The 26,639-nt window shown below is 41.8% G+C and overlaps 1 protein-coding gene across 1 annotated transcript in view; it reads left to right on the forward strand.

Annotated features, from left to right (window-relative positions):
• Positions 1–26,639, forward strand: part of TBC1D5 (TBC1 domain family member 5) — a 567,048-nt gene that overhangs the window by 303,985 nt on the left and 236,424 nt on the right. The window contains exons 10-11 of the mRNA XM_061167253.1: positions 19,077–19,179; positions 25,033–25,121. Of these exons, the coding sequence (XP_061023236.1) occupies positions 19,077–19,179; positions 25,033–25,121 (192 nt within the window). The remainder of the gene's footprint in view (positions 1–19,076; positions 19,180–25,032; positions 25,122–26,639) is intronic.

A 26,639-nucleotide genomic window follows, 5' to 3' on the forward strand; every position in this document is an offset into this window, starting at 1 on the left:
ATATAGTTTACCAAGCAGTAACAATATCTCGTTTTTAAAACGCTAGGCAGTTATCTTAGAAAACTTGATAGCTTACGTTTGAAGTAGCCAGTAATAAGAGTTTTAGTGTCTTCTGTTGTCAGATGGAAGTGGAGGCACCGTGACACTGGACAGGGTCCCACACCCGGGACCAGCTGGGCCAGATTGCTGAAGGAAGCGGGAGCAGAGAGAGAAAGGGAAAGAAAAGGGTGGATAGCAAAACCAAACAGGAAATGGGATTGTGAGCCCCTTCAGCATTTTGGTTCCTTACATCAGACATTTCTGCTTCGCTGTGTGGGAAAATGCTATTTCTCAAAAGCTATATTCTGTGTTTCTCTTATAAAAACGTATGTGTGTCTGTGTGTGTAACACACATCCATAGCAATTTTTTTCCTTATAATTTGTCTCTGCTGGTGCATTTTAATTCAGTTTACAACACTGAGATGCAGAGAAGGCCTCTGGATGGGGGAGGTTCATACCTCCTTCCCCAGAAGTCTCTCCCATGTCTCGCCTCACATTTTGAGGAGGTTTCCTAGCCACCTCTATGTCAATTCTGTGGCAGCTAACTTAGCTTGTAGGGTAAGGCTGTCCATCTTATTTTAAAGCCACCAAATTGCCTAATCATAAGAGCTGAGTAGCTTGAGTAATTTCACTGTCAGTCCTTTAGGCCGTACAGCCTCCTCAGAGGGCGCTGTGTGCGCAGTCGTGTCTGACTCTTTGTGATCCCATGGACTGTATCCCCCCAGGCTCCTCTCCCATGGAGTTTTCCAGGCAGGGATACTGCAGTCGGTTGCCGTTTCCTACTCCAGGGATCGAACCTGTGTCTCTCGCGTCTCCTGCATGGGCAGATGGATGCTTGACCACTGCACTACCTGGGAAGCCTTTAGAAGGCCCTTCATGATCCCAAATCCATGGTTTTCACCCCAGTCTGCACGGCAGCTTGTGATGCAGTGGGCAGGGAGAGGGAGAAGCGCAGCTCCGTGACTGGTCGCCAGCGACTGTGAGGGAATTGGGTGGTTCTGAGTGCATGTTTTACTGACTGTCTCCTGTGTTTCAGACCTCTCCAATGCATGGAAGAACAGAGTGGTGGGGAAGACAGACAAGTTTCCTGTTGTCGTGGGATGTGCACTTTAGTGTGGGGCGCCGGGGAGAGAAACAGAAGCCCGTGTAGATACAGAGGGTCATGGGAGAGGGCAGTGACTGCTGTGCAGAAATCAAGCCAGATAATCTCATACACAGCCAGACGGGTGGCTGCTATAGGAGAGGCATCAGAAAGGGCATCTCTGAGAAGGTCATGTTTGAGCTGAAACATGTTACGAAGGCAGCAATGTGGTGATCTGGAGGAGGAATATTCCAGGCTGAGAGAGCTGCTGGTGCCCAGTCCTCAGTGAGAGCAAGCCAGGGATCAGCAGACCTGGCTGGGGGCGGATGTGGCGGTGGGGACATCTGGTGGGCTGTCCCGCCGACCACCACGGCTAGGAGTTTGGGTTTGACCCCACCTACAGCCGGGACCTGGAGGGAGCTGAGGGGAGTGAGAGACCTGGGACAGGGCTGGGGGCCTTGCAGGGTGTGAGCGGGGTTGCAGACCCTGGAGAGGGCTGGGGGCCTGGAGGGTGTGAGCAGGGGTGCAGACCCGGGAGAGGGCTGGGGAACCTGGAGGGTGGGAGCGGGGGTGCAGACCCTGGAGAGAGCTGGGGGCCTGGAGGGTGTGAGCGGGGGTGCACCCTGGAGAGGGCTGGGAGCCTGGAGGGTGTGAGCGGGGTAGCAGACCCTGAAGAGGGCTGGGGGCCTTGGAGGGTGTGAGCGGGGGTGCAGACCCTGGAGAGGGCTGGGGGCCTGGAGGGTGTGAGCGGGGATGCAGACCCTGGAGAGGGCTGGGGGCCTGGAGGGTGTGAGCGGGGATGCAGACCCTGGAGAGGGCTGGGGAACGTGGAGAGTGGGAGTGGGGGTGCAGACCCTGAAGAGGGCTGGGGGCCTGGAGGGTGTGAGCGGGGGTGAGAGACTCGGGAGAGGGCTGGGGAACCTGGAGGGTGGGAGCGGGGGTGCAGACCCTGGAGAGAGAGAGCTGGGGGTCTGGAGGATGTGAGCGGGGATGCAGACCCTGGAGAGGGCTGGGGACCTGGAGGGTGTGAGCAGGGGTGCAGACCCTGGAGAGGGCTGGGGACCTGGAGGGTGTGAGCAGGGGTGCAGACCCTGGAGAGGGCTGGGGGCCTGGAGGGTGTGAGCGGGGGTGCAGACCCTGGAGAAGGCTGGGGGCCTGGAGGGTGTGAGCAGGGGTGTAGACCCGGGAGAGGGCTGGGGCCTGGAGGGTGTGAGCCGGGGTGAGAGACTCGGGAGAGGGCTGGGGGCCTGGAGGGTGTGAGCGGGGGTGCACCCTGGAGAGGGCTGGGGGCCTGGAGGGTGTGAGCGGGGTGAGAGACCAGGGAGAGGGCTGGGGGCCTGGAGGGTGTGAGTGGGGGTGCAGACCCTGGAGAGGGCTGGGGGCCTGGAGGGTGTGAGCGGGGTAGCAGACCCTGGAGAGGGCTGGGGGCCTTGGAGGGTGTGAGCGGGGGTGCAGACCCTGGAGAGGGCTGGGGACCTGGAGAGTGTGAGCGGGGATGAGAGACCCGGGAGAGAGCTGGCTGCTGTGCTCTGGGCGGGGTGGAGGTGGGCACGGTCCCTGGAAGGGCAGTGGGCGTCAGTGATGTAGACCGACGACATCTGCAGCAGATAGAAGCTGAGGATGTGTATTGGATTGTTGTCGCTTTCTCCCACTCCTCAGTTCTGTTCCATTGTTACCACTGTTTGGGGGCCTTTTCACCGCTCACCTGGGAGTCTCTTATGTGTCTAACTGTTCCCTTGACTCTATTAACTTGCTTTTCCCGTCCAACTCATGTGTTGGACTGTTTCCCTCAAACATGTTCCTAGTCCTGCCCCTACTTGCCTGTCTGGACATTCTGCGACCCTCTGTGGTTTTGCAGAAGATGTGCTTATCCAGTCTCCCTAACACATACACTGTCCCCCTTTCAGACTTCCCCGTCACCTGTGTGTTCCTGACTTCTGGTTTAATTCCACTGTGGTCTAGGGGCAGGCATCATATGATTCCTTTTCTGTCAAATTTGTTAATGTGGTTTTATAGTCCAGAGCGGGATCTGTCTCTGAGAATGCTCTCTGTGAGCTGGAGGAGAATGTGTATCCCGCTTTGTTGGATAAAAGTGACCTGTAGGTGTCAGTTAGGTCCCGTTGGTTGATGTTGCTTAGTTCAACTCTGTCCTTACTGGTTTGCTGCCTGCCAGTTCTGTCCATGTCTGATGAAAGGGTGTTGGAGTTGCCAGTTGTAATAGCGGATTCTTTCATTTCTCTTGGGCTTCCCTGGTGGCTCAGAGGATTAAAGCTTTAGTCTGCCTGCAATGCAGGAGACCTGGGTTCGATCCCTGGGTCGGGAAGATCCCCTGGAGAAGGAAATGGCAACCCACTCCAGTATCCTTGCCTGGGAAATCCCAGGAATAGTGAAGTCTGCTGGGCTACCGTCCGTGGGGTCACAAAGAGTTAGACACAACCGAGCGACTTCGCTTTCCCTTTTACTTCTCTGTCCAGTTTTGTCGGGCTTTGCCTGGCATAGTGTGAAGCTCTGTTAGATGATTCTTGTTATGGCCTGTAGGTCTTCTTATAGAATTGATCCTTTTATCATTATTTAGTGCCCTTTTTATCTTTTAGCTAGAGTTAGCATGGTATATTGTTCTCTAACTATTTCCTTTTAATCTATATGTGTCTTTATATTTAAAGTGGTTTCATAGGCAACATGATGTTGGATTTTAAAATGATTCCTTGTAAAGCAAGTCTACTGACACATTCTCTCAATTTTTGCTTGTCTGAGATAGTTTTATTTCTCCTTCACTTTTTAAGTAGCACGCAGAATTCTAGTTTGGCAGCTTTCTCCTTCTTAAGCACTTGAAATTTTTCAGTTCACCTTCTTCTGTCTGGCATGGTTTCCGAAGAGAAGTTGAATGTAATTCTTGATTCCTGTATAGGTAAGATGAAGTCCTCCCTCCCCCCACCCCCCCACCCTTTAAGAACTTTATCTTTGATTTTCTAGTTTGAAAATGACGTGCTTAGGTATAGTTTTCTTGGCATTTGTCCTGCCTGATGGTTTCTGAGCTTCCTGGTTCTGCGGTTTGGTAGCTGACATTAATTTGGGCAATTTTCTCAGTGATTGTTTCTTCAAATATTTCTCCTGTTCTTTTCTTTCTTCTCTTTTATTCCCGTGATAGTCCTTGAATGTTCTGTTCTTATTTATTTATTTATTTATTTTGCAGTCTTTTTCTCTTGCTTTTCAGTTGTTGAGGATTTTGTTGAGACATCCTCTGGCTCAGATTCTTTCCTCAGCTGTGTCCAATCTATTCGATGAATCAGCCCATCAAAGGCATTCTTGTCTGTTACACTGTTTTATACCTCTCAATTTATTTTTGGTTCTTTCTTAGGATTTCTGTTTTTTGCTTACATTGCCTGTCGGTTCTTACATGCTGTCTACTTTATCTATAGAGCCCTGACTGTAGTAATCATACTTGTGTTAAATTCCTGGCTTCATAATTGCAATTTCTTTGGTTCTGATGCTTGCTCTGTGTCTTCCAATTGTTCTTTCTACCTTCATGTATGTCTTGTGATTTTATTGTTTTGTTTTTATGACAGCTAGATGTGATGTCCTGGTTAAAGGAGCAGCTGTCAGTAGGCCGTTTGTAATGTGATGGGCTGAGGGGAGAGGAGAAGTGTCCTTTAGATGTGTGGTCAGTCCTTCTGTGCCTCTGGACTGTGCCCTTCACAGTGTTTCTCAGATTGCCCTCCCCCTTATATGGGCAGGACGGCTGTGGTGGGGGTTGGACTGGGCATTTCCCTCTCCCCAGGTCAGTTAGGGGCCAATGGAGTCCCAGCAGGTTGGGCTCTGGGTAACTCATTCTGCCAGCAGGCAGGCCTTGTTCAGAGGAGCAGCCTCCCCTTCTGTCCGGGTCGGCCCCTTTCCCCTCCCCCTGTCGTAAGCTGAGGGGACTTTCTCTGATATTCACTGTGGGAACCTGGCCGAGCTTCTAGAAGTGAGTCTCACAGTTTTGTGTGGGTCTCCCCATGATGGAGTTTTCCTGGAGTTTTTAACCCTCACAGGTAAACCCCATGGACACAGGGGCCTGGTGGACTGCAGGGCACGGGCTGCAGAGAGGTGCTGTTTCTGTGCAGGTCTGGCATCCCGTGGGGCTGCCTGCCCAATGCTGCTCCCCTGCTGCATTCCGTCTGAGTCCCGGCCACTCATCCTTCAGGCCTGACTTCATCTCCACCCTGTTCTTGAAGCATGTTCCAGTCTTTACAACTGGAAATAATTTGTGCCTCTTCTATGTTCCAGTGGAATTTTCTTAATAACTTTGTAATGATATTATTTAAGTTTCTTTGATAATGCTCAAGTTTATTTAGACTTGCCAGTGTATTCAATCTGCCAGTGTATTCAGTACATTTATATTAATCTCCTTAGCATTGCAGATGCCAAGATAAATATGGCGTGGGTCCTTAAGAAGCTCAAAGTCTAGTAGAGAAAGCAGACCTAAAATAATTTACAGAGCAGGACAGCAGTACTGTGATGGAATGAGGACATACAGAAGCAACAGAGAAACGTCCTTGGCTTCATATTCTAATGCGGTAGACCTGTCTTAAGTTTTCCTGACTCATGACCCCATCCTCCCTAAGGCAGACTGTGCTCTGCTCAGCTGTGCCCGACTCTTGCGACCCCATGGACTGTACCCCGCCAGGCTCCTCTGTCCATGGGATTCTCCAGGCAAGAATACTGGAGTGGGTAGCTTCCCTTCTCCAGGGGATCTTCCCAACCCAGGGATCCAACACGGGTCTCCTGCCTTGCAGGCGGATTCTTCACTGTGTGAGCTACCAGGGAAGCCCAAGAATACTGGAGTGGGGAGCCATCCCTTCTCCAGAGAAACTTCCTGACCCAGGAATCGAACTGACATCTCCTGCATTGCAGGTGGATTCTTTGCCAGCTGAGCTACAAGGGAAGCCCGTGCCTACCTAATGGTGCTACTCTGTAAATACCTGAGTATGTTAGCTCAGTACTGAATGCAGTGCCAATGGGATCTCCACCCCTGCTCAGTGGAGCTTGGGAAAACAAGTCAAATACTCTCCCAGGGGAAACATGGACGTAAAATAATGTTTTAAGTTCTGTGCTCCTCCAGTTTCCTTATTTCTCCCGCTTTCATTATGTTATTATCACTGTCAAGTACTTGTATTGCTGTAACTTGCAAGACCCTGAGGGAAACAGAATAAAGGGTGGAAAATACCAGGGGGAAAAAGTACCTAACTTGTCAGCCAGGTCTCATCTTTCAGATGTTGTGGTAACTCCTGGAGGGCATTTCTGTCTTACTGCAGAGTCAGGGTGGGGCCTAATAAACGCTGGTTGATTGTGAATCCTATCACTTATGATCAGTGTTTTTCAATTTTAGTAACAACATCTCCAACATTTTCAATCTTCAGAAACATAAACACACTTAAAAAATACTATTATCCGCCTTCTAGTCTGAGTTTAAACAAGATAGTTTCATCTTGTAAGCTGTGTTGTTTTCTCGTTATAGAATTTATTTGATCTGAATATGTCACTGAATTAAATATTATCTTCTCTTTCAACTAATTTTAATATTGTTTTATTCTACTAACCTTTTTTGCCTCAGAGGGTTTTGTATTCATTTCAATTAATTGTTCCTTATCTCAACCTAATGAGATTGTTACTGTTCTCATTTTTATTACTGAATGGGGAAAAAACTGATAATCAAAAGGTAAATCAAGTAGCTTCCAATTTATAGCATTTCTACTTCAGAACTTGAGCCGTCCATTCTGAACCAATTTTGCCATGCTTCAAAGGCTTAACATTACATGAAATTCAGTATTATTTAAAATGATGGGAAATATTGTGCTCACTTCGGCAGCACATATACTAAAATGATGGGAGATACTGAGTTCAGAATAAAGCATCATTTCCATATTAGATACTAAAGAAGTCTGTTATTTGGTCTATCAAGGTCTATTCTAAAAGTATATTTATAGTATCTATAATATCATTTGCAAATTAACATATTTATAAGTTATCGCCAAATTGTGTCGTCTTTTCTTCAAATGCCTCTCTTGGATTAAATGATTAAAATTCTTTTTTTTTTTTAAGTCGCTCAGTCGTGTCCAACTCTTTGCAACCCCATGGACTGTAGCCTACCAGGCTCTTTTGTCCATGGGATTTTCCAGGCAAGAGTACTGGAGTGGGTTGCCATTTCTTTAGCTTACTTTTATCATTGTAACTGTGATGATATTTAAAGGTCGGTCTGATCACCTCTCGGGCCACCATCCTTAGCTTCTGGTCTTTCATGGTTCTGGTTTTTGTAGGGTTCTTGCCGTTTGCACTTCAGGCAGCTCACTCTTAAGTTCATTCCACTCTGTCCCACTTGGTTCTCCAAGACACGATTAGATCTTTAACCAGCCTTCTCATTTGATGATCCCTTTTGTTTGTATTCCCCGTATGGTCTGAATTTCAGACACTTTATTTCAGCAAACTTTGTTTCCTCAATTTTTTTTATATCATCATTTGATATTTTGTGGATTCATTAATTGTTAAAATTTTCTCTTTAAAACCATAGGTGTGTCCTGTCCAGTTTGGTAGCCACCAGGCACATGTGGAGATTTAAGTTGAAATTAATTTAGATTAAATAAAATAAGTCTTCATCAGCCACTCTCCAGTGCTAATGACTACTGTATAAGCCAGCCCAGATACAGGACATTTCTATCATCATAGAAAGTTCTGCTGGACAGTACTGTGAAAATAAATTGATTGTTGTTATATTTTTGTACTGTATATGATAGGAATATCTCCATTTCATTTTTTATTCACAGTGAACTTTTACAGACAGCCTGTGCTTAATATTTACTTTTGTTTCCTGTCTCTGCCCTTAAGAAACCTCCTTGAGTTTTTATAGTGTACAAATCTTATTTGAGTTTTGATCAAACTTATTTATTATGTAGTGGATAGTGTGAAATCAGACTACTTTGAGAATGTTTTCTGTATTAATAATATACAAAAGTGATTTTACAAAGTTTTTTTTTCCTCCTTATTTAAAGTCCATCTTCTACACATTTCCCATTTTTCAGAGAAATAATGTTGGTTCTCTAATCCAACAGTGATTGTCATACTAGTGCAAAGTTGTTGGTGTGTTTTATACAGTTTCCTCCAAGCCCATCTTTTTTTTTTTTTTTTTAGTTAAATAAAAACCAAATTCCTCAGGGAAAGAAAATTTTTACAAGCAATTTCAGAGCAGAATTGATTTTGGTGTGTGTTAATGCAGACAATCTGCCCAGTGTTAAAATGTTAAAGAGAAAAAAACCACACAAGCTGCCATGTTCATGTGATCACACCAAAATAGCAGCTTGTATTTATATTTTCAGTCTCCTCGAGGTGGACTGCAGGCACACACCACCGAGTGGCTGTGCTTGGCGTTGTGTTGTGGTTCTGTCTGATGCCGGCGCCGTACACGCTTGTGCATGCACGACCAGCCCTCACATATGCACTTGTTCACAGCCGCGGAAGTGAAAACGACAACACAAGCCGCTCTCTGCGGGTTGTCGGCAACCTGTGTGTGTGTTTCTTAAATATTAAAGAGGGGGAGAAGCAGATTTTCAGGAACACAAGAAACAATTCTTCCGTCAAATGGCCTGTAGTCCTTCCTCATTTCACAACTCTTAAGGTAAAAGCAAAATATTGGATTCTCGCGGATGCCTCTATATATTTAGAAATATGTAGATCCTGTACTGCTCATGTTTTTGACATGTATTTTTCGCATTTCTGCTGCATGTAAGCATGCTGATTCTTACTACATATTTGTTCCAATTTATGGGATATTTTTAAGCTTAAAAAATTATTCTAGCATTTGTGTGAAAATGGAGGTGTGTCTGCAGCGGTCATGGTGCTGTGACAGCGCCCGCACCCCTGGCCCCTGGAGCCTGGGGGTGGCGGCCCCATAGCGGCCGCAGAGTCCACTGCGAGCCGCGGGCCAGAAGGGTTCTCCCTGGGAGATCTGCTGTGTAAATGAAGCCAGCGTCTTTTAGCACTGTTTATATTTCTAAACTGCAGGTTCACATTCTGGCTATGAAGAGGTGAAAAGGTAAAGTTCGCTGGGTGGCAGAGTACTCCCTCATGCTGAAACATTCCTCGTCGGCCCAGCCCGTTCAGTAGAGTCACAGTATTTTAGGAACTTTCATGCAGATTTGGAATTGACATTACTTTAGTACTTCAAGGATAAATGCTTTAAATTGCTTTAAATTTTTTTCTTAATTGTTGAAATACTGCAAAATGAAGTCTTTCAGTGTGACAGAGCCTTTGCACTTAAAGTGCATATTTCTACCTATTTTTTTCTCTTAATTTTTCATCTTTATGGTATCAGTAGAAAGTTTTGTTTTTTGTTTTTCCTTTATTTGAGGCAAGGAGGCAGTGGGGTTGCTTGCTGTGTAACTTGGGGCATTGGAGAACTAGAAGGAACCTTTGCTGACAACCTCTAATCAGACGGTGACAGACACCTGGAAACCCCAGTCCCACTGCCTCTGTCCCCACTGTCATTCTCGGACATTTCTAGTCATCCTGAGTCTTCTGCTTTGTCTTCTCACCTGGATGGTGGTTCCAAACTCCCACCGTCCCTGTTAGGCTCAGGGGGATTGTTCTGCTATCCTCTTGGGCTGGATCACACCCTTGTCATCACAGGGGATTTCTTTCTTTGCTTTTAAAAATCAGTGTTCACTTCAGTTTATGGCCTGTGAAAGTTATATAATGCTCTTAGCATCATTCGTTGCAAAAACCAAAGGCAGCAGAACTGTGGTCTAGCCTTCCGTAAGCTTTGCCTTCTTACCTCCAGTCCAAGTTCATGACTTAACTTTCATTTTTCATTGGTTGGTTGGTTTGTAGGCTTCTGGACTTATTTATTTATTCTGCCAACACTACTTGAGAAATTACTATGTAGCAGCTACTATTCTAGAAGTTGAGGATCCTGATAAAGAAAACAGTGCCTCTTCCATTCTTTTATAGAACCCTACATATTTTATTGTAATTATCTTCTTTTTAAAAATATCTGTGTAATATCTATTTTCTTGTCTAGATTTTCTTAAATACTTAGTTTTATGTTTTTATATTTTTGCTGTTCCCTAGCACCTGGCATCCATAATAAGCCTTGTGTCATTGGTAGTCATCTTAAGTCCTTTTATTTTGCAAGTACATAAAGTTGAAGTTCAGAAAGAATGACTTAAGAAAATATAACTTGTTAATGGCTGCAGTGGAAATACTACCTGGGACTCCAGGTCTTTCAAAGTTTATTTGCCTGAATTTACTGCTTTTTTTCTTTCAATTCAAGAAGCTTTTATTGAACACCTTCTGTGTGCCTAGAGGCTGTGCTGTGCAGTGTGGGGTGCTTAGCAGTGTCCCCAACCCCTGACTACTGCAGCCTCTGTCAGGCATTCTGTTTAGGTCTTTCCAGGGCATCGGGGTGTCTTTTCTGACAGGAGGGTTCTTTGAGGCACCACTTTAGAATTTTCTGAGAGCTTAACAAAGGATTTTACACACACACCCTTGGTTTCATCTTTCGACCTTGTTTTTCTGTGTCTTATGTTTGATCTTGGCCCAGAAGTCAAGTCTTAATGCTTCATGTGTGACTCGAGAGGATAAGAAGGAGACAAGGTTGTATGAAAATACCTTCGCGTTGAGCAGTCCTTCCTCTGCTTCCCTCTTTCCTTCTGTTGTAAGGGACGCCCAGCCCAGGCAGCAGCTCCCGCAGTGCCTAGACAGTCTCCTCGGCCCAATCACCTATGTATTAGGTGCATTTGCAATATTCCAAATTAACAGAGGCTGCTGTGTTGCTAGTACCCAATAAGGACCTAAAAGTACCCAAAAGTGTCTCCATTTTTCTTATACTGTTTTCCTCACTTTGACTTTTGCCTTCACTGGCAGCCTCATGGGCTGTCTGGCTGGCTAATCGTCTCTTTCAGATCCTTTAGTCTTTTCACTGTGGCTCTGTGCAACATTCCAGTTCCTGTCCAGTCCCATAGCTACCTCTACCGCATATTTTTTTTAAAAAAATGAAACAGCCTGGTTTCAGGTATTAAAACCTGTGTTCATTATCTCTTGCTACATGGTACATCTACCAAGATGTAACGCCTTGGAACAGCACTCATGGATTTCATAGTTGCTGGACCTCAGGGTTTTGGGAGCAGCTGAGGTCCTGGCTCTGGGACCTCTGAGCTTGCAGTCAGGTGTCAGCTGGAGCTGGGGTGGTGTGGAGGCTGCTGAGGGCTGGAGGACCCATGTGGGTCTCTCCGTGGTGCTGCTTAAGTGTCCTTTCTCTAGAGGAGTCTTCCCCTAAAGTAAACAACCCAAGAAGGAAAGGCAGGCAGTGTGTTGAAGAATTGGCAGGTGTATTTTTAAGACCAGCACAATCTGTATGCAGCTGCCCAGGTTTCCCAGGAGCCCTTTTCCGCTCCGTCCAGCCGGAAGCGGAAATGTGGGCGGTGCCCGAGGGTGGGGTGCTCTCAGGGGCAGGCACTGTGTGGTCGCCTGTCATGGCCGCTCTCATCCCAGTGGCCATGGCTCACTGGAGAGGGTGCTGGGAGGTTGAGTCCAGCTTCCTGCCTGGAAAGAGGAGAGGGCAGATTTGGTTGAATGGGGGGTGGTGAAGTCATCATCCCAAGCAGGGAGGACAGGACTAGAAAGCAACTGTCCTCCTTTCATCCCGGTTTACCTCGCTCCTCTGCTTTTTGCTTGATTTTTTTTTTCAGTTTTCCTTTAATAAAACAAAAACTAGAGTAAGATATTACAGTTATTTTGGTGTTTAATCGTATTCTAGGGAGTTTTCATCAGCTCATTTTAAATTTTAGATGGATGCTGGTGGTGGAAGTTCTGGGTTTGAAGTGTGGACACAGCATCAGTTATTGTTCCTGCAAGCCCTCTGGTGCCGCTCCATCCTCCTGGTTGGCGATAAACCTTCACCAAGGGCTTTGTTTTTTCCCTCGGGGCATCTTATTGAAGACTTGCATCTTCAGTAATTCATCTGGGCCCAGTGCTTTGTCTGTTTTAATACTTCTAATTACCTAATTACGTTCGGTAATGCAGTGACAAAGCCCTTTGTCATTTCACTCTTGTCTTAACCCTTTTCTTGCTTAGGAAACACTCCTTGTGTCTCTTTGTTCTCTGAAGAACTCTCCATTATGGATATACCTTGGATATTTGCCTCGTTCCCTTTTTGTCTGTGTCATGACCAACCAGGCCCTGTTGAAGGTCTTCTGGGTTGACTCCCATCAGGTACCGGGGGCTCCTGGTTCTTGGTCTGAAGTTGGGGTTTGTGTTGTCCTGCCTCTCTCACTTCTTGATTCACCCCCATACCCTGCAGTCACATGGGAAGATATCCAGAAAGCAAGTAGAATAGTTGTCATAAACTGCTTTTGTGACGGAATTAGTGCCATTTATCATTCACAGATCTTAGGTGTCCACAGGCATTGTTTCAAAATTATAGTGATCTGTGCTTCAGGATAACTAAAAATTGACAAGGGTCAATTTTTCTTCATATATGTATTTTAGGTAACAGTGAAAGAAAACATGATAAGAGTTACAGTTTTACCATTTTACAACCTCTAATGAATTAATCTAGACAGTGATCATTTGTCCTCACAGAAAGAGAGAAAAGCTAAAAATCTCTGCCTCCTGATGAAAGCACCTGGCACCATCTGTACCCGTTGTCCACTTCTGTGTTATAAACCACCCCCAAAGCTTAGGAGAACAGCAAAATTAGTTTTGCTGATGAATCTCCGACTTGAGGAGGTCAGAGCAGGTCTCTGTTCCATGTGGTGGTGGCCAGACCAGCTTGAAGTTTAAGGACTAGAATCATCGGAAGGCATGTCCATCTGTCTGACTCTCGGAGCTGGAGCTGGAACACCTCCCCAGGGCCTGTCTGGGCTGCTTGACTTACTAGCAGCTTGGCGTCTGGGTTCCACGGCTGTCTGCAGACCCAGAGTTGGACGGAAGCTGTGTTGCAGCGTTGCTTGCGTTACCGTCTCTTGGTGAGAAGCTCGTCGCTGAGGACCGCGCATGTGCAGAGCCGGGGCGTTAGGCTGCCCCACCTCTGTGTGGGAGGAGCATCGAAGGATTCCGGAACGTGAGCTGGAAGCGACCGTATCTTCTGTGAAGGATCGTGTTGAGAGTTGAAATTGATCCTATTGAAGTCTCTAGACCTTCTTACCAGTTTATGGGAATATGGGGGGACGAGGATTGTGTTCCATAAAATGGAAGAACAGTAAGTAAAATTCAGAATTTGGGAAGTTTCTACAGGGTAAAGAGTTTGGTTCTTCTAACAAATGCATTGTAAAAGAGAGAGGGAGAGAAAGAGAGGAAGGGAAGAGAAGGCAAGGAAGGAAAGAAGGGACAAGTCTGTAGAATACGTCTTAAGAGAGATAGCAACAAATTTCAGTGTACAGAAGTTCCTGCTTCTTGGAACTTGATTGAAACAAACTGAAAAACTTTTAGGGAAATTTGAACATTTGACTGAATATTTGGTTTAATCAATTGATTATTTTTACTAGTTACAGTGTTAAAGCAGTACTATGGTTGTGTTTTTATAGAGTCTTTATATTTTAGGAATGAGAAATGCACCCTGCAGTATTACAGTGATGGCTCAGGTTTGCTTCGAACTGCAGCACTGAGAGAGGAGTGTACATAAGAGGGCACTGATTACTGATGAAGCTGGGTGACTGTGCTGGGGCTCAGGCCATTGTTGTCTCTTTATGAATGTTCGAATACTCTATAATGAAATATTTTTTAAACTTGAAATCTATATTGCCTACGAATTTGGAGTTATTTCATTACAAAACAAAGTGCATACACCAGATGTTTATATCTCTTGATGTTAATTTGCAGTATATAAAATTTGTCTATTTAATACCTCCACACATCTTGAGAGAGAAACTCCTGTACTTTAAATGTTGATCAATTAAGTTGAATCAGAATTATTACCTTTGTTTCTATCAAGTAAAAACGTTAGATGATATTAGTCTAAATCCCATCATGAAATACTTTGATATTCCTTTCTTTTTGCTTATCAGAGTTCATCCTTACCTATTTACCATCTCTAATTTCTTTTTTGGCCAAATTCAGAAATTCCTTCTCTTGGACTTTCATTTTCTAATAATAACAGAATTCATCTTCAGTTCCCATTTGTTGTGTTTCATTTCTTCTTTTTCTCTTCTTTCTGATGGTTTGGCTTGAGTGAATCATAAATGTCTCTAGTTCAGTCATAAATTTTTTTCTCTATCTCATCTTTAATGAATTTACCACCATTTCTCTTTTTGCATGAAACTGCAGAGTCACTCTTGATTTTTCAAAATCTTAACAACTTTGATCCCAGCCTCAGTCTGTAATCTGTGATTTTTGCTATTGTTTCAAAAGCAGATTTCTCTTTCCCAGTGATAATTTGGGTTGGACTGCTGTTCAGATTACCTGCCCTGAATCAACACCAGATGTCAGGGAAGCTATTTTGAAGCTTAAAACCTATCATCAAAGCTGCCTGTCACTATTCCTAGAGAAGCTGCTCACTGCTTTTCTCCCTTTTATTTCTGATTCCTGTAGATAGAATGCCTTCTCACTTGAAGCTTGTTGTAGGAACTATGTTATTATTCAGGTGTATTCATCAGCCTTATGACACATAGGTTCTTCTCTGTGTAACTCTGAACTCACAGAAGTTTACTTCACTGCCTAGCTCTGCCTCATTGATTAGCAAAGCAGTTGGGAAGCACTGCTGCCCTGCTCACCACCCATGTACACTGGGGCAGCTGTTACTATCTCCAGTTGGGTCCTTACCTGTCACCTTCTGAGACGGATTCTTCAGCTGCTGACTTCTCTGAATGTCAGTTCTTCTACATTCTGAAAATAGCATAAACTTTTGTTTCTGTTTTGGAGCTCTTCTGAAATCTTTCACACCTTACTTGTTTCATGCTATGGATTCTTCATCACAATTTAGAGAACGTCGTACTTTTCTGAAAAAGAGGATATCCTGAGACGTCATAGGTCGGTGCTCCAGCACTGTAGACTAGACTCGTGGATAGCGTGCTGTCACACAGAGATGCCCTGTCTGCCTCACACACGTTTTCAGTTGGTTAGGTATTTGCAAAAGGTGGGTAGTTTAAATTATCTACCTGCAGTTTGATTCTTAGAGATCTCTAGTTTTTAATCTTGTAAGTGGTTAGTATGCATTTAAATGAAACTGTAAGTTGACATGCAGTATAATTTACATTTTTAGTAGTTAGGTATTAAACTCTTATAGTTCATGGATATTTGTTACAAAGTGAATATTGTAGTTTTTAGCACGTTCTCCCATAATCCATGCAGCTTGCAGCAGCCATTGGGAATTTGGTGGTCCAGTGTGCATAGACAATTTCCAAAGTGTTGTTAAAGAAGCAGCCATACAGAATCACTCGGCCATGTGACCTGTCCAGTCCTGAGATAGGAAGCCTGCTTCAAGACAGGGCTGGCTCTAAGTCATCTGATGAGCAAGGAGAGGAAACCATTTCACCTCAGAAGGATTACTCTATTTTTACTTTAGTGACTGTTTTCCCAGGAAATTTCTTCTCAGCATTTTATTAACTAGTCACCTGTCTTTCATCCTGATTACTCTAATTTGGGGTATTTGACTTTCTAAAGGCTTTAGCAGCTTTCTTTTGTCCTAAATAAGTCATTTAACAAGCTTTTGTATGTATCGCCTACTTCAGTTCTTTTGACACTTTGTGGAACTTCTTTGTCTTCTAAGATATAGTTATTATTCTTGCTCTGACTCTACTTTGAGATAATTCCTCCTCTTTAGGAACTCCAGCCTGAGTCTGAGCTATCTAGAGTGCCAGCACACTGAGATTTATGCATGGATATGAGATAGCCCATGGACTGTTTATTCCAAGCCCCAGAAGAGAGGCTTCCTTGCTGCAGGAGAAGAGGTCAGACTCCTATGTCTGGGAACAAACTTTATACCCAAGGGAATTTCAGGCCAAAGTCAAATTAACAGATGAAGAAGAAACAGGCTGTAGTTTATTATAAAAATTAGAATCAGGAAACAGATGCCTCACAAACCACTAGCATAGTCCACACAGGGTCCCAGCCTGAACTGGAAAGAAAGATGTAACTCTCCCAGGGGAGAGGATCAGAAGGATGCAGAAAACAGCTGAGGTCAGCACTGATAGGAAGCAGTAGACCGTCAGAATGTGAATGAAATAGCCACGGTTGCTGCTCTGGAGACTCAGGAGGAACACTTTGCTGTCTCCGCGATGTGCCCCGTGCCTCTGTGCTCTCCGTCTCCAGCCTCCCGCGTGCTCTTATTTTCCGGTTCCCCAGCCGCCTCGTTCACGTGTGCAGCATGTAAAGTGCCCATCCTCAGGCCGGCGGTGGCCTCTGAGCTGGACGCCCGCCGCCAGGCCTGCTCCTGCTGCTGTCGCGGTGTCCCATCGTCAGGCCAGCGGTGGCCTCTGAGGTGGACGCCCGCCGCCTGGCCTGCTCCTGCTGCTGTCGCGGTGTCCCATCGTCAGGCCAGCGGTGGCCTCTGAGCTGGACGCCCGCCTCCAGGCCTGCTCCTGCTGCTGTCGCGGTGTCTCACCTGGTCCCAAGAGCAGTGTGATCATCCTTGTTTCAGAGATGAGGCTGTTAGGCAGCCGTCTGCTCCAGTCCCGCAGCCGGCAGCCATGAAGCAGAAAGCTGAACACAGGCTCTTCTCAGCCTGTGATTCTCCATTTCACCTCAGTGTAATACCCTCTTATCTCCTTCCTCTGAACTCTCCTCTCGCAGTCTTTTTCCAAATTAGAGTTCCTCCAGTACTCCCTCCTTTCCTTTTGGCGTCAGAAATGGAGTCATCTGTTGCTCTCCGCCAGCCGTCCTGCGGCCTTGGGAGCGCCTCAGTGTGCCTCGCGCCTGTGCTCCGCCCCTCGTCCCGCCCCCAGCCGCAGCTCCTCCCGGAAGCACATGCCCACCGTGTTGCGCGCCCCAGGCTGTGCTCGGAAGCGGGGACACGCCCTTCGCCTTCCAGGCTCGGGGCTTTCCTTCTGATGGGGTCAGCTTTCCCACAGATGAGCTGTGTTCCTCCTCTCCTAAAAATTCTCCTCAGACCTTTTGTGATTGAACCCATCTGATTGCTTATTTCTATATGGTGTTAGGAAGCCTTCTAGTTCCATTCTTTTACCCATAGCTGTCCAGTATTCCCAGCACCACTTATTGAAGAGGCTGTCTTCTCTTCATTGTATATTCTTGCCTCCTTCGTCAAATATAAGGTGCCCAGAGGTGTGTAAGTTTATCTCTGGGCTTCCTGTCTTGTTCCATTGGTCTGTATTTCTGTTTTTGTGCCAGTGCCATCCTGTCCTGATGACTGTAGCTTTGTAGTAGTCTGAAGTCAGGAAGGTGGACTCCCCCAGCTCCGTTTTTCTTTGTCAAGATTTCTTTGGGAAAAAAAAAAGATTTCTTTGGCTATTCATCATCTTTTGTGTTTTCATCCAAATTGTAAATTTTTTTGTTCTCAGTTCAGTTCAGTGACTCAGTCATGTCCGACTCTTTGCGGCCCCATGGACTGCAGCACACCAGGCCTCCCTGTCCATCACCAACTCCCGGAATTTACCCAAACACATGTCCATTGAGTTGGTGATGCCATCCAACCATCTTTTTGTTCTAGTTCTGTGAAAAATACCACTGGTAGTTTGATAGGGATTGCATTGACTCTGTAGATTGCTTTGGGTAGTATAGTCATTTTCACAATACTCATTCTTCCAATCCAAGAACGTGGTGTCTCTCTCCATCTATTTGTGTCAACTTTGATTTCTTTCATCAGTGTCTTACAGTTTTTTGCATACAGGTCTTTTGTCTCTTAAGGTGGTTTATCCCTAGGTATTGTATTCTTTTCATTGCAGTGGTAAATGGGATTGTTTCTTTAACTTCTCTGATGTTTCACTGTCAGTGTGTAGGAATGCAAGGGATACCTGTGTATTACTTTTATTATGTCCTGACTGATTATTTTTGGATGACATTCATTCTTCCCTTATAGGGTCATCTCTTGGTATTCATGAGGGATGGAGTCCGGGGCTCCTACAGATACCAAAATCCATGGATTGTTTAACTCGGTTGTATAAAATGCAGTAATATTCACAAATATAATCTATGCCTATCTGCACATAAATCATCTCTGGATTTCTTATAATACCTAATACATTGTAAATGCTGGGTAAATAGTTGCTGGCAGGCACATTCAAGTTTTGCTTTTTGGAACTTTCTAAAAATTTGTTTTTCCTTAACATCTTTGATACATGGTTGGTTGAATCTGCAGATTTGAAAGCCATGTATCCACAGGGCTGACAGATAGATTCATTGTGTATTGCATTCCTCTGTATTTGTTCTTTGGGTTGTTGCCATCTTTAATTATAAACAGCTATTTAAGCTCCATTCAGGTGAATGCTCTGCCCTTTTTATTTCTGATTACCTCAGAGCACCTGGTAGAATTTTTGATCCAGAGATCATTTAAGCAGTACTGACTAACTCATTCCATTTAAAGTAGTGTTTTAATCAAATAAAGCTAATGGTGTGGTCATGTATAATAATTTAAATTCTGATATTTGCATCAAAAAAAGAATGATTTTTTAACAGAGTTGGTATTTACAAAATCACATTATACCAAATGGAATTAAACAAAGCAATCCCCCACACCAACAGGCTGTAAGTCATTTTGCTGAAAAACTTTATTCATCATGTGATGATCTTAAGCATATGAAGACGTTTGAAATGTTTAGATGTTGAAGGTATCCCTTCCCTCTGTGATACAGTAATCTCCCCTTTCTCATCCTTTTTTTCTTTAACACATCAGTCCCACCTCTGGCATAAGTTGCATGGCAAATACAGACTTGTGCTAAAACCAAAAGCAGCCCTTGGCACCTCTCAGAGATGAGAGTTTGAGGGTAATTTTTGGAATTGTGCTACTCAATTTCAATTCTCTGTTTTCTTTTTTCAGGTTTCCTGAAATGCAGTTTTTCCAACAAGAAAGTGTGAGAAAAATTCTTACAGATGTTCTTTTCTGTTATGCTAGAGAAAACGAGCAGTTGCTTTATAAACAGGTAATGAAAATATCGTACAGGTGGCATCCATTGACTCAGAATTTTCTATACAGCTTGACAAATGATAGAGCAATAATGTAGCCTTTATTGTATCCAAAGTTGTATCATAATAGTAAAGCAATCAAAGAGCTGCTTGTCAGCTGCACGGTGAGAAAAGTAAGCTCCCTGGCGCACATATGCTGCTTCCTTATTATAAGACATTCTGCCAAATTGTCTTCTATAAGGCATTCAATCTTTTCTTTCAACTTTTGGGAGTTTGTTTATAAACAGCATCTTTGAAGGCAATCTAGTAATAAAACTTTTCAGAGTTGTATATATAAATATTGTTTGTAAGTACAGCATTTATAAATACATGACATGCCATGTAGGAAGTGATCAAGTGTCCTTTTACTCTTTGAAATCTGCTGATAATATAACTTGAGAAAGTTCCTTTAAACTTTCTGGAATTTATATGATATTCTTGGGATCTTGATGTTTAATTCATCTCGTAATTAAAGAAGGTTATTGGATTATGTGTATTCATTTTGAAATGTAAATTATTTAATATATAAAGAAGTATCCAGGCTTCTACTTAAGATAATGGGATTACAATAAAAATATACAAAGTTAGATACTTTAATGTATCTCAAAATGCATGTTAAGTGAGGATTCAAACTATTAATAAATTCTCTAACAATCCAAAGTTGTTATGTCAACTGATGACCACCCAAGTTCAGTATAACAGAAAACACCTGCATGGTGAGAGTAGTTTATTTATAATTTAAGATAAACTTGATTTATTTAAAGATAATAAACCAAGTCATATTGCAGCTGTCCTAAATAATATATTTGTTATTCTATACATGGAAATATGCAAAGAACTAATTTTATCTTAGTTTTGATATTACTAATATATATTTTATATTAACTAATTACATGGTGATAATGAGCTTTTAGAATGGGAAATGGAAAAAATATATCCTGTTCATAATGGCAACCAAAACTATAAAATGTCTAGGAATAAATTTAATACTATAAGAATAAAAGCTATGTAAAGAAAACTATAAATGTTATAGAAGTATATAAAGGTAGAGTTGAATAAATAGAAAAGTGACAATATGTTTTTAGGTGGGAAGATGCTATGTAAAGATACTACTTTTTCTTAATATATAAATGTGTTATCATTCCAGTGATAGGCTAAGTGAGAGATATAGTTTTTTAAAACTGTACACAGTTATTTTAAATTTAGTTACCAAAAGCTTTATAGTAATTTTAATGGCAAGAAAGAACATAGCTTACTGGTTGCGAGCACTGGATCTACACTCTGGTTCCTTCATTTGTGTCTCAGCTCTAACACTTCTTAGATAGTCCATATTCTTGCCTCTTCTGATCTTAAAGCTTTGTTGATGAGGGCAGCACTCTTGTAGAAAAGAAAATTCTAGTCAGAATGACTTAAAATCTAAGAATGTTATGAACACACTTGCAAGAAGTCGTCAGGTGCAGGCTCTTCACCAGTGACCCAGGTTCATTTCCGTTGTTCTGTTCTCTCGTCTGATTTTATTGGCTTTTGTCATCAAGCCTGTCTCCTCAGTCTTCTGTCTCCTCTTTGAAATATCTGGGAGTGTCTCATGATGAAAAATTTGATGATAGCCAATGAGGTTAGAATATAATTATGCCAAGTTATACATTTATTTCCCCTTTTTCTTTAGAGAAAGAAACAACTAGATTCACGGACAAGAAAAAAAAACACATTATAATTGCGTAGTCAATCATTTGTAAGGCATAGAGCGCACTGCGTTTGTGAGGAGGGCTAAAGAGGAGTGGGGCAGATCAGACACATTTGATGATTTAGACAAAGTCTATCAGTCACTGAGTAAGAAACTGTTATTAGTTTACTGCTGAGCATCACCTTCTAAGACTTAAAATTACTCCCTGTACATGTTAGAGATTCTATAGATTCTATAGATGTAGAAATAGTCCCTTACTCTAAGAGGATTAGATATTTAGCCAGATAAAATTTAAGAAAAAACCTTGAGTTTCATCACAAGCTGTTAAAGCTATTATTTTGTACTAGGTGACACCCCGTTTAACATCGACCATATTGTTAATAGTTATGGGATTTTATTGAATTAATGAGACTGTTATCATGTAGTAGAATGTCTTGCTGAGTTAATTGAAACTGCAGAGATTATATAAATGGTATTAATGAACTTTGACTGCCTGATGCCTCAGCTTTAATAAAGACTGCTTGGTGAGCTAAATGAACACAGGCAGATAAAAGAACAGGTTCAATTTTGTGAGCCTACAGGCTGTTGATGAGAAAAACTTTGTTACCTTTATTTTCAACTGACATGAGTTTGGAGTGCAGTGACTACTGAGGATCCAGCAGTGAACAAGGCTGTAAGCAGAAACACTGAGGTGGGGATGGAAACAAAACACAGATTTTGGAAACCAAGACTATACCCATGATATATTTATACATTTCTGTTTTGTTATGTTTTATCAGATTTACAGCACATTGAATTTATTATCATTCTTTCCAGATTTCTTTTCATTTAAAGATGTCTATTTGGTTGTCAATTGTAATTAATAATCAGATTTTACTAGTCTAGAATTGAGAGTAAGATCAACAATTTTTTCCAAGTCTGTTTTAGAAAAATGTACCTAGTTTAGTTGGATGTGAACCCTGAATGTGTAAAAGGCTGTCTTAGTGGTATTCAGGGGATTCTGTATTTTACAATTTTCCATTGTACAAAAAGCATTGTTTTATTGATGGGAAATGCTGAAGTATAATTCAGTACAGTTCTTTTCCATCTTTCATCATATTGTAGCTTTTACCAATGTGTTGATAAATGAAGATGTACCGCTCTAGTGGAAGCTTTCATTCACCCAGTCACTACGCAGTGAGCACCTTGTGCGTGCTGAGCATGTGGTAGGAGCTGGGTTTTCCTCGGTGTATGTGCAGATGTGTACCACTTGCCGAGTCGATAACCATGCAGCACTTCCATACTCATTTCATCGTGTGTCTTGCTGTCTCAATCACAGGCTCCATGATGGTTGGGAGGTGCTCACTCTGTTCATGTTAGTGTTCTCAATACATCGTAGGTAGTTAACGGACAGTGTTGGGAATAAATGAAGGTAAATGCTGTATGGGCAGATGGAGACTCTGGAGAGAGGTCACAAAAAGTAGAGGGGAGAGAACATTCAAAGAAAGTGGGATGATGTGTTTAGGCAAGAGCCGTTTCTTACTAAACCATCCATGAATAGTTTCAGACAACATATTGAAGGGAAACGTCAGTCCGGAGATCACCCACCCCGCCGCCCACGACTAAATCCTGGTAATCAACCTAATAGAAACTAGGCAGTTTTACAGATTTTTGGACTGGAAAATCTGGTATTCTTAGAAATATCTATTTTATTCAAGTTAATACAATCACAGTAAAAAATAGTTTTTGTATAGCATTTTCTGTAACTAAATTAAGTTTTCATTTGGATGATAAAAGTTATTAGAATAGGCAAAATAGTTTTGAAGAAACGAAAATATGGGGAAGTGGAGTATTTTACAGCTCAAATCGTGACAGTAGTAAAGTTCTTGTTAAGAATGTATAAATTAGTAGAATACCAGTAAAAACAAACCCAGAAAAAATGAAAGCCAAAGATTCAGTTTGTGATAAAGATGACATTTCAGAACTTTTGGGAAAAGATGGATTATTCAGTAGATGAGGATTACTCAATAAATTAATTTAACTCTTAGGGAGAGGAAAATACATATTTATTCTTCAGGGCAAAAAGAAATTCCAGATGGGTAAAGAATTAACTGTAAAAAAAGAACTTGTAATTTAACGTAATCTCAATATGATGAAGGTTTCTTTGGCATGAAAGCAAAGGAAATTATAAAAGATGATTTATTGATTTGACCATTTTTAAAGTATATAATTTCACTTTGACATGAGATATCTTCAAAATTAAAAGGCAAGTAAACATGGGAAAGTATTTGTAACAAAAATGACTAAGGGTTAATTTCCTGAATTGCTGAAGAAATATTACAAATCATTAGGGAAAAAGAAACTCTTCATTAAGAGAAAATGGGCAATTCATTAAATAAAAATGGCCACTAAAACGTTTGTGTTCAATCTCACTAGCATTTATGAAAGTTAAAACAAGTATTTGTAAAATTTGATGGGATTTTTTTAAAACACTACAAATAAAGAGAGTATATGAGATGGTTGGGGAGTTTTATGCCTTAAAGTGAGGGGATTGTTTCTAAAGGGCAGGTTAACTGTATATATCAAATATCTTAACTCATTTACCCAGAAAGTTTACTTCTAGGGAGTTTATCCTAAGGAAACCACCAGAAATAAGCAAAAAGATTACCTCAAGGATATCTATCACAGTTTTTCTTTCTTTTTTGGCCTTCCCCACTTTCTTTTTTGGTGTTTTTGTTTGCTTGCTTTTGCTTTTCTGTAGTTCTCTACAATACGCAGCTTTTACTTTCATGATTAAAAGTATGTCACTTGGTTTTTGGGATAATTTGAGATTATTCCAGAGTAATAAGCCCGTGATAATGTTTTTAAACCACTTTAGCAACTCTTCATTCTGGGTCTCTACCAAGTTCTTCTAAGGAGCAGTCTTTTCAAGATTTGTGTAGTAGGTGATGTTTACCTAAAAGGATTGAAGTGATGTGTGGTAATTTGTCCTAAATCACAAGTAAATTGTCAGTGGATCCTAAATTATTTGTAAGAATGTCATTAAGCCCTTCTGATTCAAGGCTGGTGATGACTTGTCAGTGAACTCTGACCGAGTTTCCTGCTGGGTTACTTAGTAGCATGGACCTGCTGGACTGGTGCAGAGGACCCTGTGGCTGTCCCTCACAGGAGGCTTTCTTTAATCCCATTAGCAAAGAGAGGAGACTTTATTGTTGTTTCCTGAGAAGGTGGGCTTTTGTGTTGTCTTTTTGCAAGAGATCATCATAGATAAAAGGAAAATAGTAATTGACTCACTTTAAAAGGCAGAAAAGAGTATAATCTATTTTTAACTTGCTAAAATATGCTTTTTATGCCTAAGTAGGGGGAAAAAAAAATCTCGATCTGGAATATCTAATTTTTTCACAATAATGGATAAATAATGGATTTTTATAATAACCTTTGAAAGGCAACTTAGTAATTAATACCTTTTTGTTTCTATGTCTATTTATGTAATCCATAGATGAACAGAATATAAGGACAAAGAAAATTATATTGGTGAAATCACTAAATAAGTTGAAAAGTAACCTTATAGTTGAAATAGGAAAAAAAAAAAATTATGGCCATCTTGGCTTAAACATCTTTAAAATTTTTACTTTGAAAACTTTGTTTTTCCTCATACCTGCTAAAGATTATTTCTTTTATTATCCAACATTTCCAGCTAGCTGACTTCAGCTCTTCCTAAACCTACAGACATCCTAATTTTGAGCCATTATATAATGAAAACATTGGATGTAATTTCCTTAGGTCTTCAGTTCTTAGTTGCCCTTCTTACTACAGATCTTTACACTGTAGCTCATGATTATAATTTGCATAAATGAAATTCATATTTATGAGTACAGATTCTGAAGCAACTGACAGGTGCAAGGTTGTCTACCATGCCAATTTATTGTTTGTTGTGTTATTTAAAAGAGAGCTGCTCTCCATGTTTTAAAGAAGAATATGTTCTGTGGTTGAATTGGAGTCAAATTCTAAAACTAAATCTCATTTTGTAGTTTTTTACGGTTTTGCTTCTTTGTATAATATGGAGATGCTGGTGGTGGGGGTCAGCTGCAGGGCTTTTCGCTGAGCCCGTTCTGTCCACTGGTGAATTCTCAGCATCCGCCCCCTCCTTTCTTGGGCTCTGTTTCAGGGGATGCACGAGCTGCTGGCTCCTATCGTCTTCACCCTCCACTGCGACCACCAGGCCTTTCTCCATGCCAGTGAGTCTGCGCAGCCAAGGCAAGTTTTTATGGGAGCTCCATCTATTTTTCAACCCCGCTGTAATCTTTTTTTTAACCTCAACACGTTTTGCATTGAAGAGTTTGTAAATTGTAAGCGTTTGTTTTGTGGTTCATGTGGCTGATTTTTAATTCCACTTAGTAATTGTAATCCTATTTCAGCTATGGGGAAACTTGGAATTCTAAATATTTTTGCAAGTCTCAGAGCTGTACTAAAGGAAGACATATATCTAACGGATCAAGAAGAGATTTTTGTTGCAATGGCGAAGTGCTAACGGTTGTTAATATTCATGCATTCCATTCTGCAGTGACCTGTTCTCTCACACTAAGCTGTAAGAGAACCTATTCTGAGACGTATTTTGTCCTCCCCAGATGCAGCTCAGTTCAGTTCATAAACAGAATAGTTTCACAAAGAACCCCAATTTAAAGAAACACAAATGAATTCCCATGTTTTTAGATACATTATTATTTCCAGCAAATAACTTCAGAAATTGTATTTAACTTAGGCTGATTGTTAGAATTTATTTTCTAATTTAAGATACCCTAACTGGGTGGGCAAGAGAAGCAGCCAGGAGGCGTCTTGGGAGTGGAGAGCCTAGGGACTTAAACCATCAGGAGCGCTCGCAGGCTGGCCCCTCTCTGTGCAGGAGACAGAGAATTCGTGTGTAGCCTTTTATCTGTCTGTGCATACAGTCTTTATTAATCAAAAGTAGCCGACCATTTTGCTGAACATATACGAGGGCATTTATCAAATCAACTTTAGTTCACTATTTCGTAGGTTCATCTTTTCTAGCTCCTTGGAGTTTTTCTAGTTACATTGAATGTATTGGAGAATTTCTTGAATCTGACTATAATAACCATATCTTAATTGCCATTGCCTCAGTTACTCTAAAGTATGATAAGGATGCAATTAGTATTGAGATCCTGTTTTCATGCCCGTTTTATCTTTTTAAAAATGTATATGCAGACTATACTTCATAGAAGAACACGATTGAAAGTAGCTTTTTAAAAAACAGCTTTTAAATGAATTGGGCATGCTTCTTTCAGAGTTTCAGTCCTTTATAAAATAAAAGCAGCACTAGAATAGATTTGGAGGAGGTCACTGATTGATATTAAAACATATTAAAACTAGAAGCCATTGAAGGAAAATAAATCAATGTTTTGATATGGGATATATGACCAGTAATTACATATTTTCTTGTTTCATTTGGACAACTGATAGATTATTGTGGAGCAATCAATTGATTTTAGATCAGGCACATTCAAAAAATGTATTGTCACATTCAGCATTTGTTGTTTGGAATAATTAGATAGTTATATCACTGTGGTAGAGACAGGGAGCTAATTTGTTTTCAATCTTTATAGAAAGAAACATTTCATATGTTAATGGAGTTGCTCTTTTTTTTTTAAAAAAGGCTAATGTTTTATTATTTACACATTATATAAAAGTTGGCTTATGAGTATAGAATAAGGCAACCTCTGCATCTTTTTCAATTAAAAAATTACACATTCTGATTGC

Source organism: Dama dama, chromosome 19 (genome assembly GCF_033118175.1).
Source record: "Dama dama isolate Ldn47 chromosome 19, ASM3311817v1, whole genome shotgun sequence".
Lineage (NCBI taxonomy): Eukaryota > Metazoa > Chordata > Mammalia > Artiodactyla > Cervidae > Dama > Dama dama.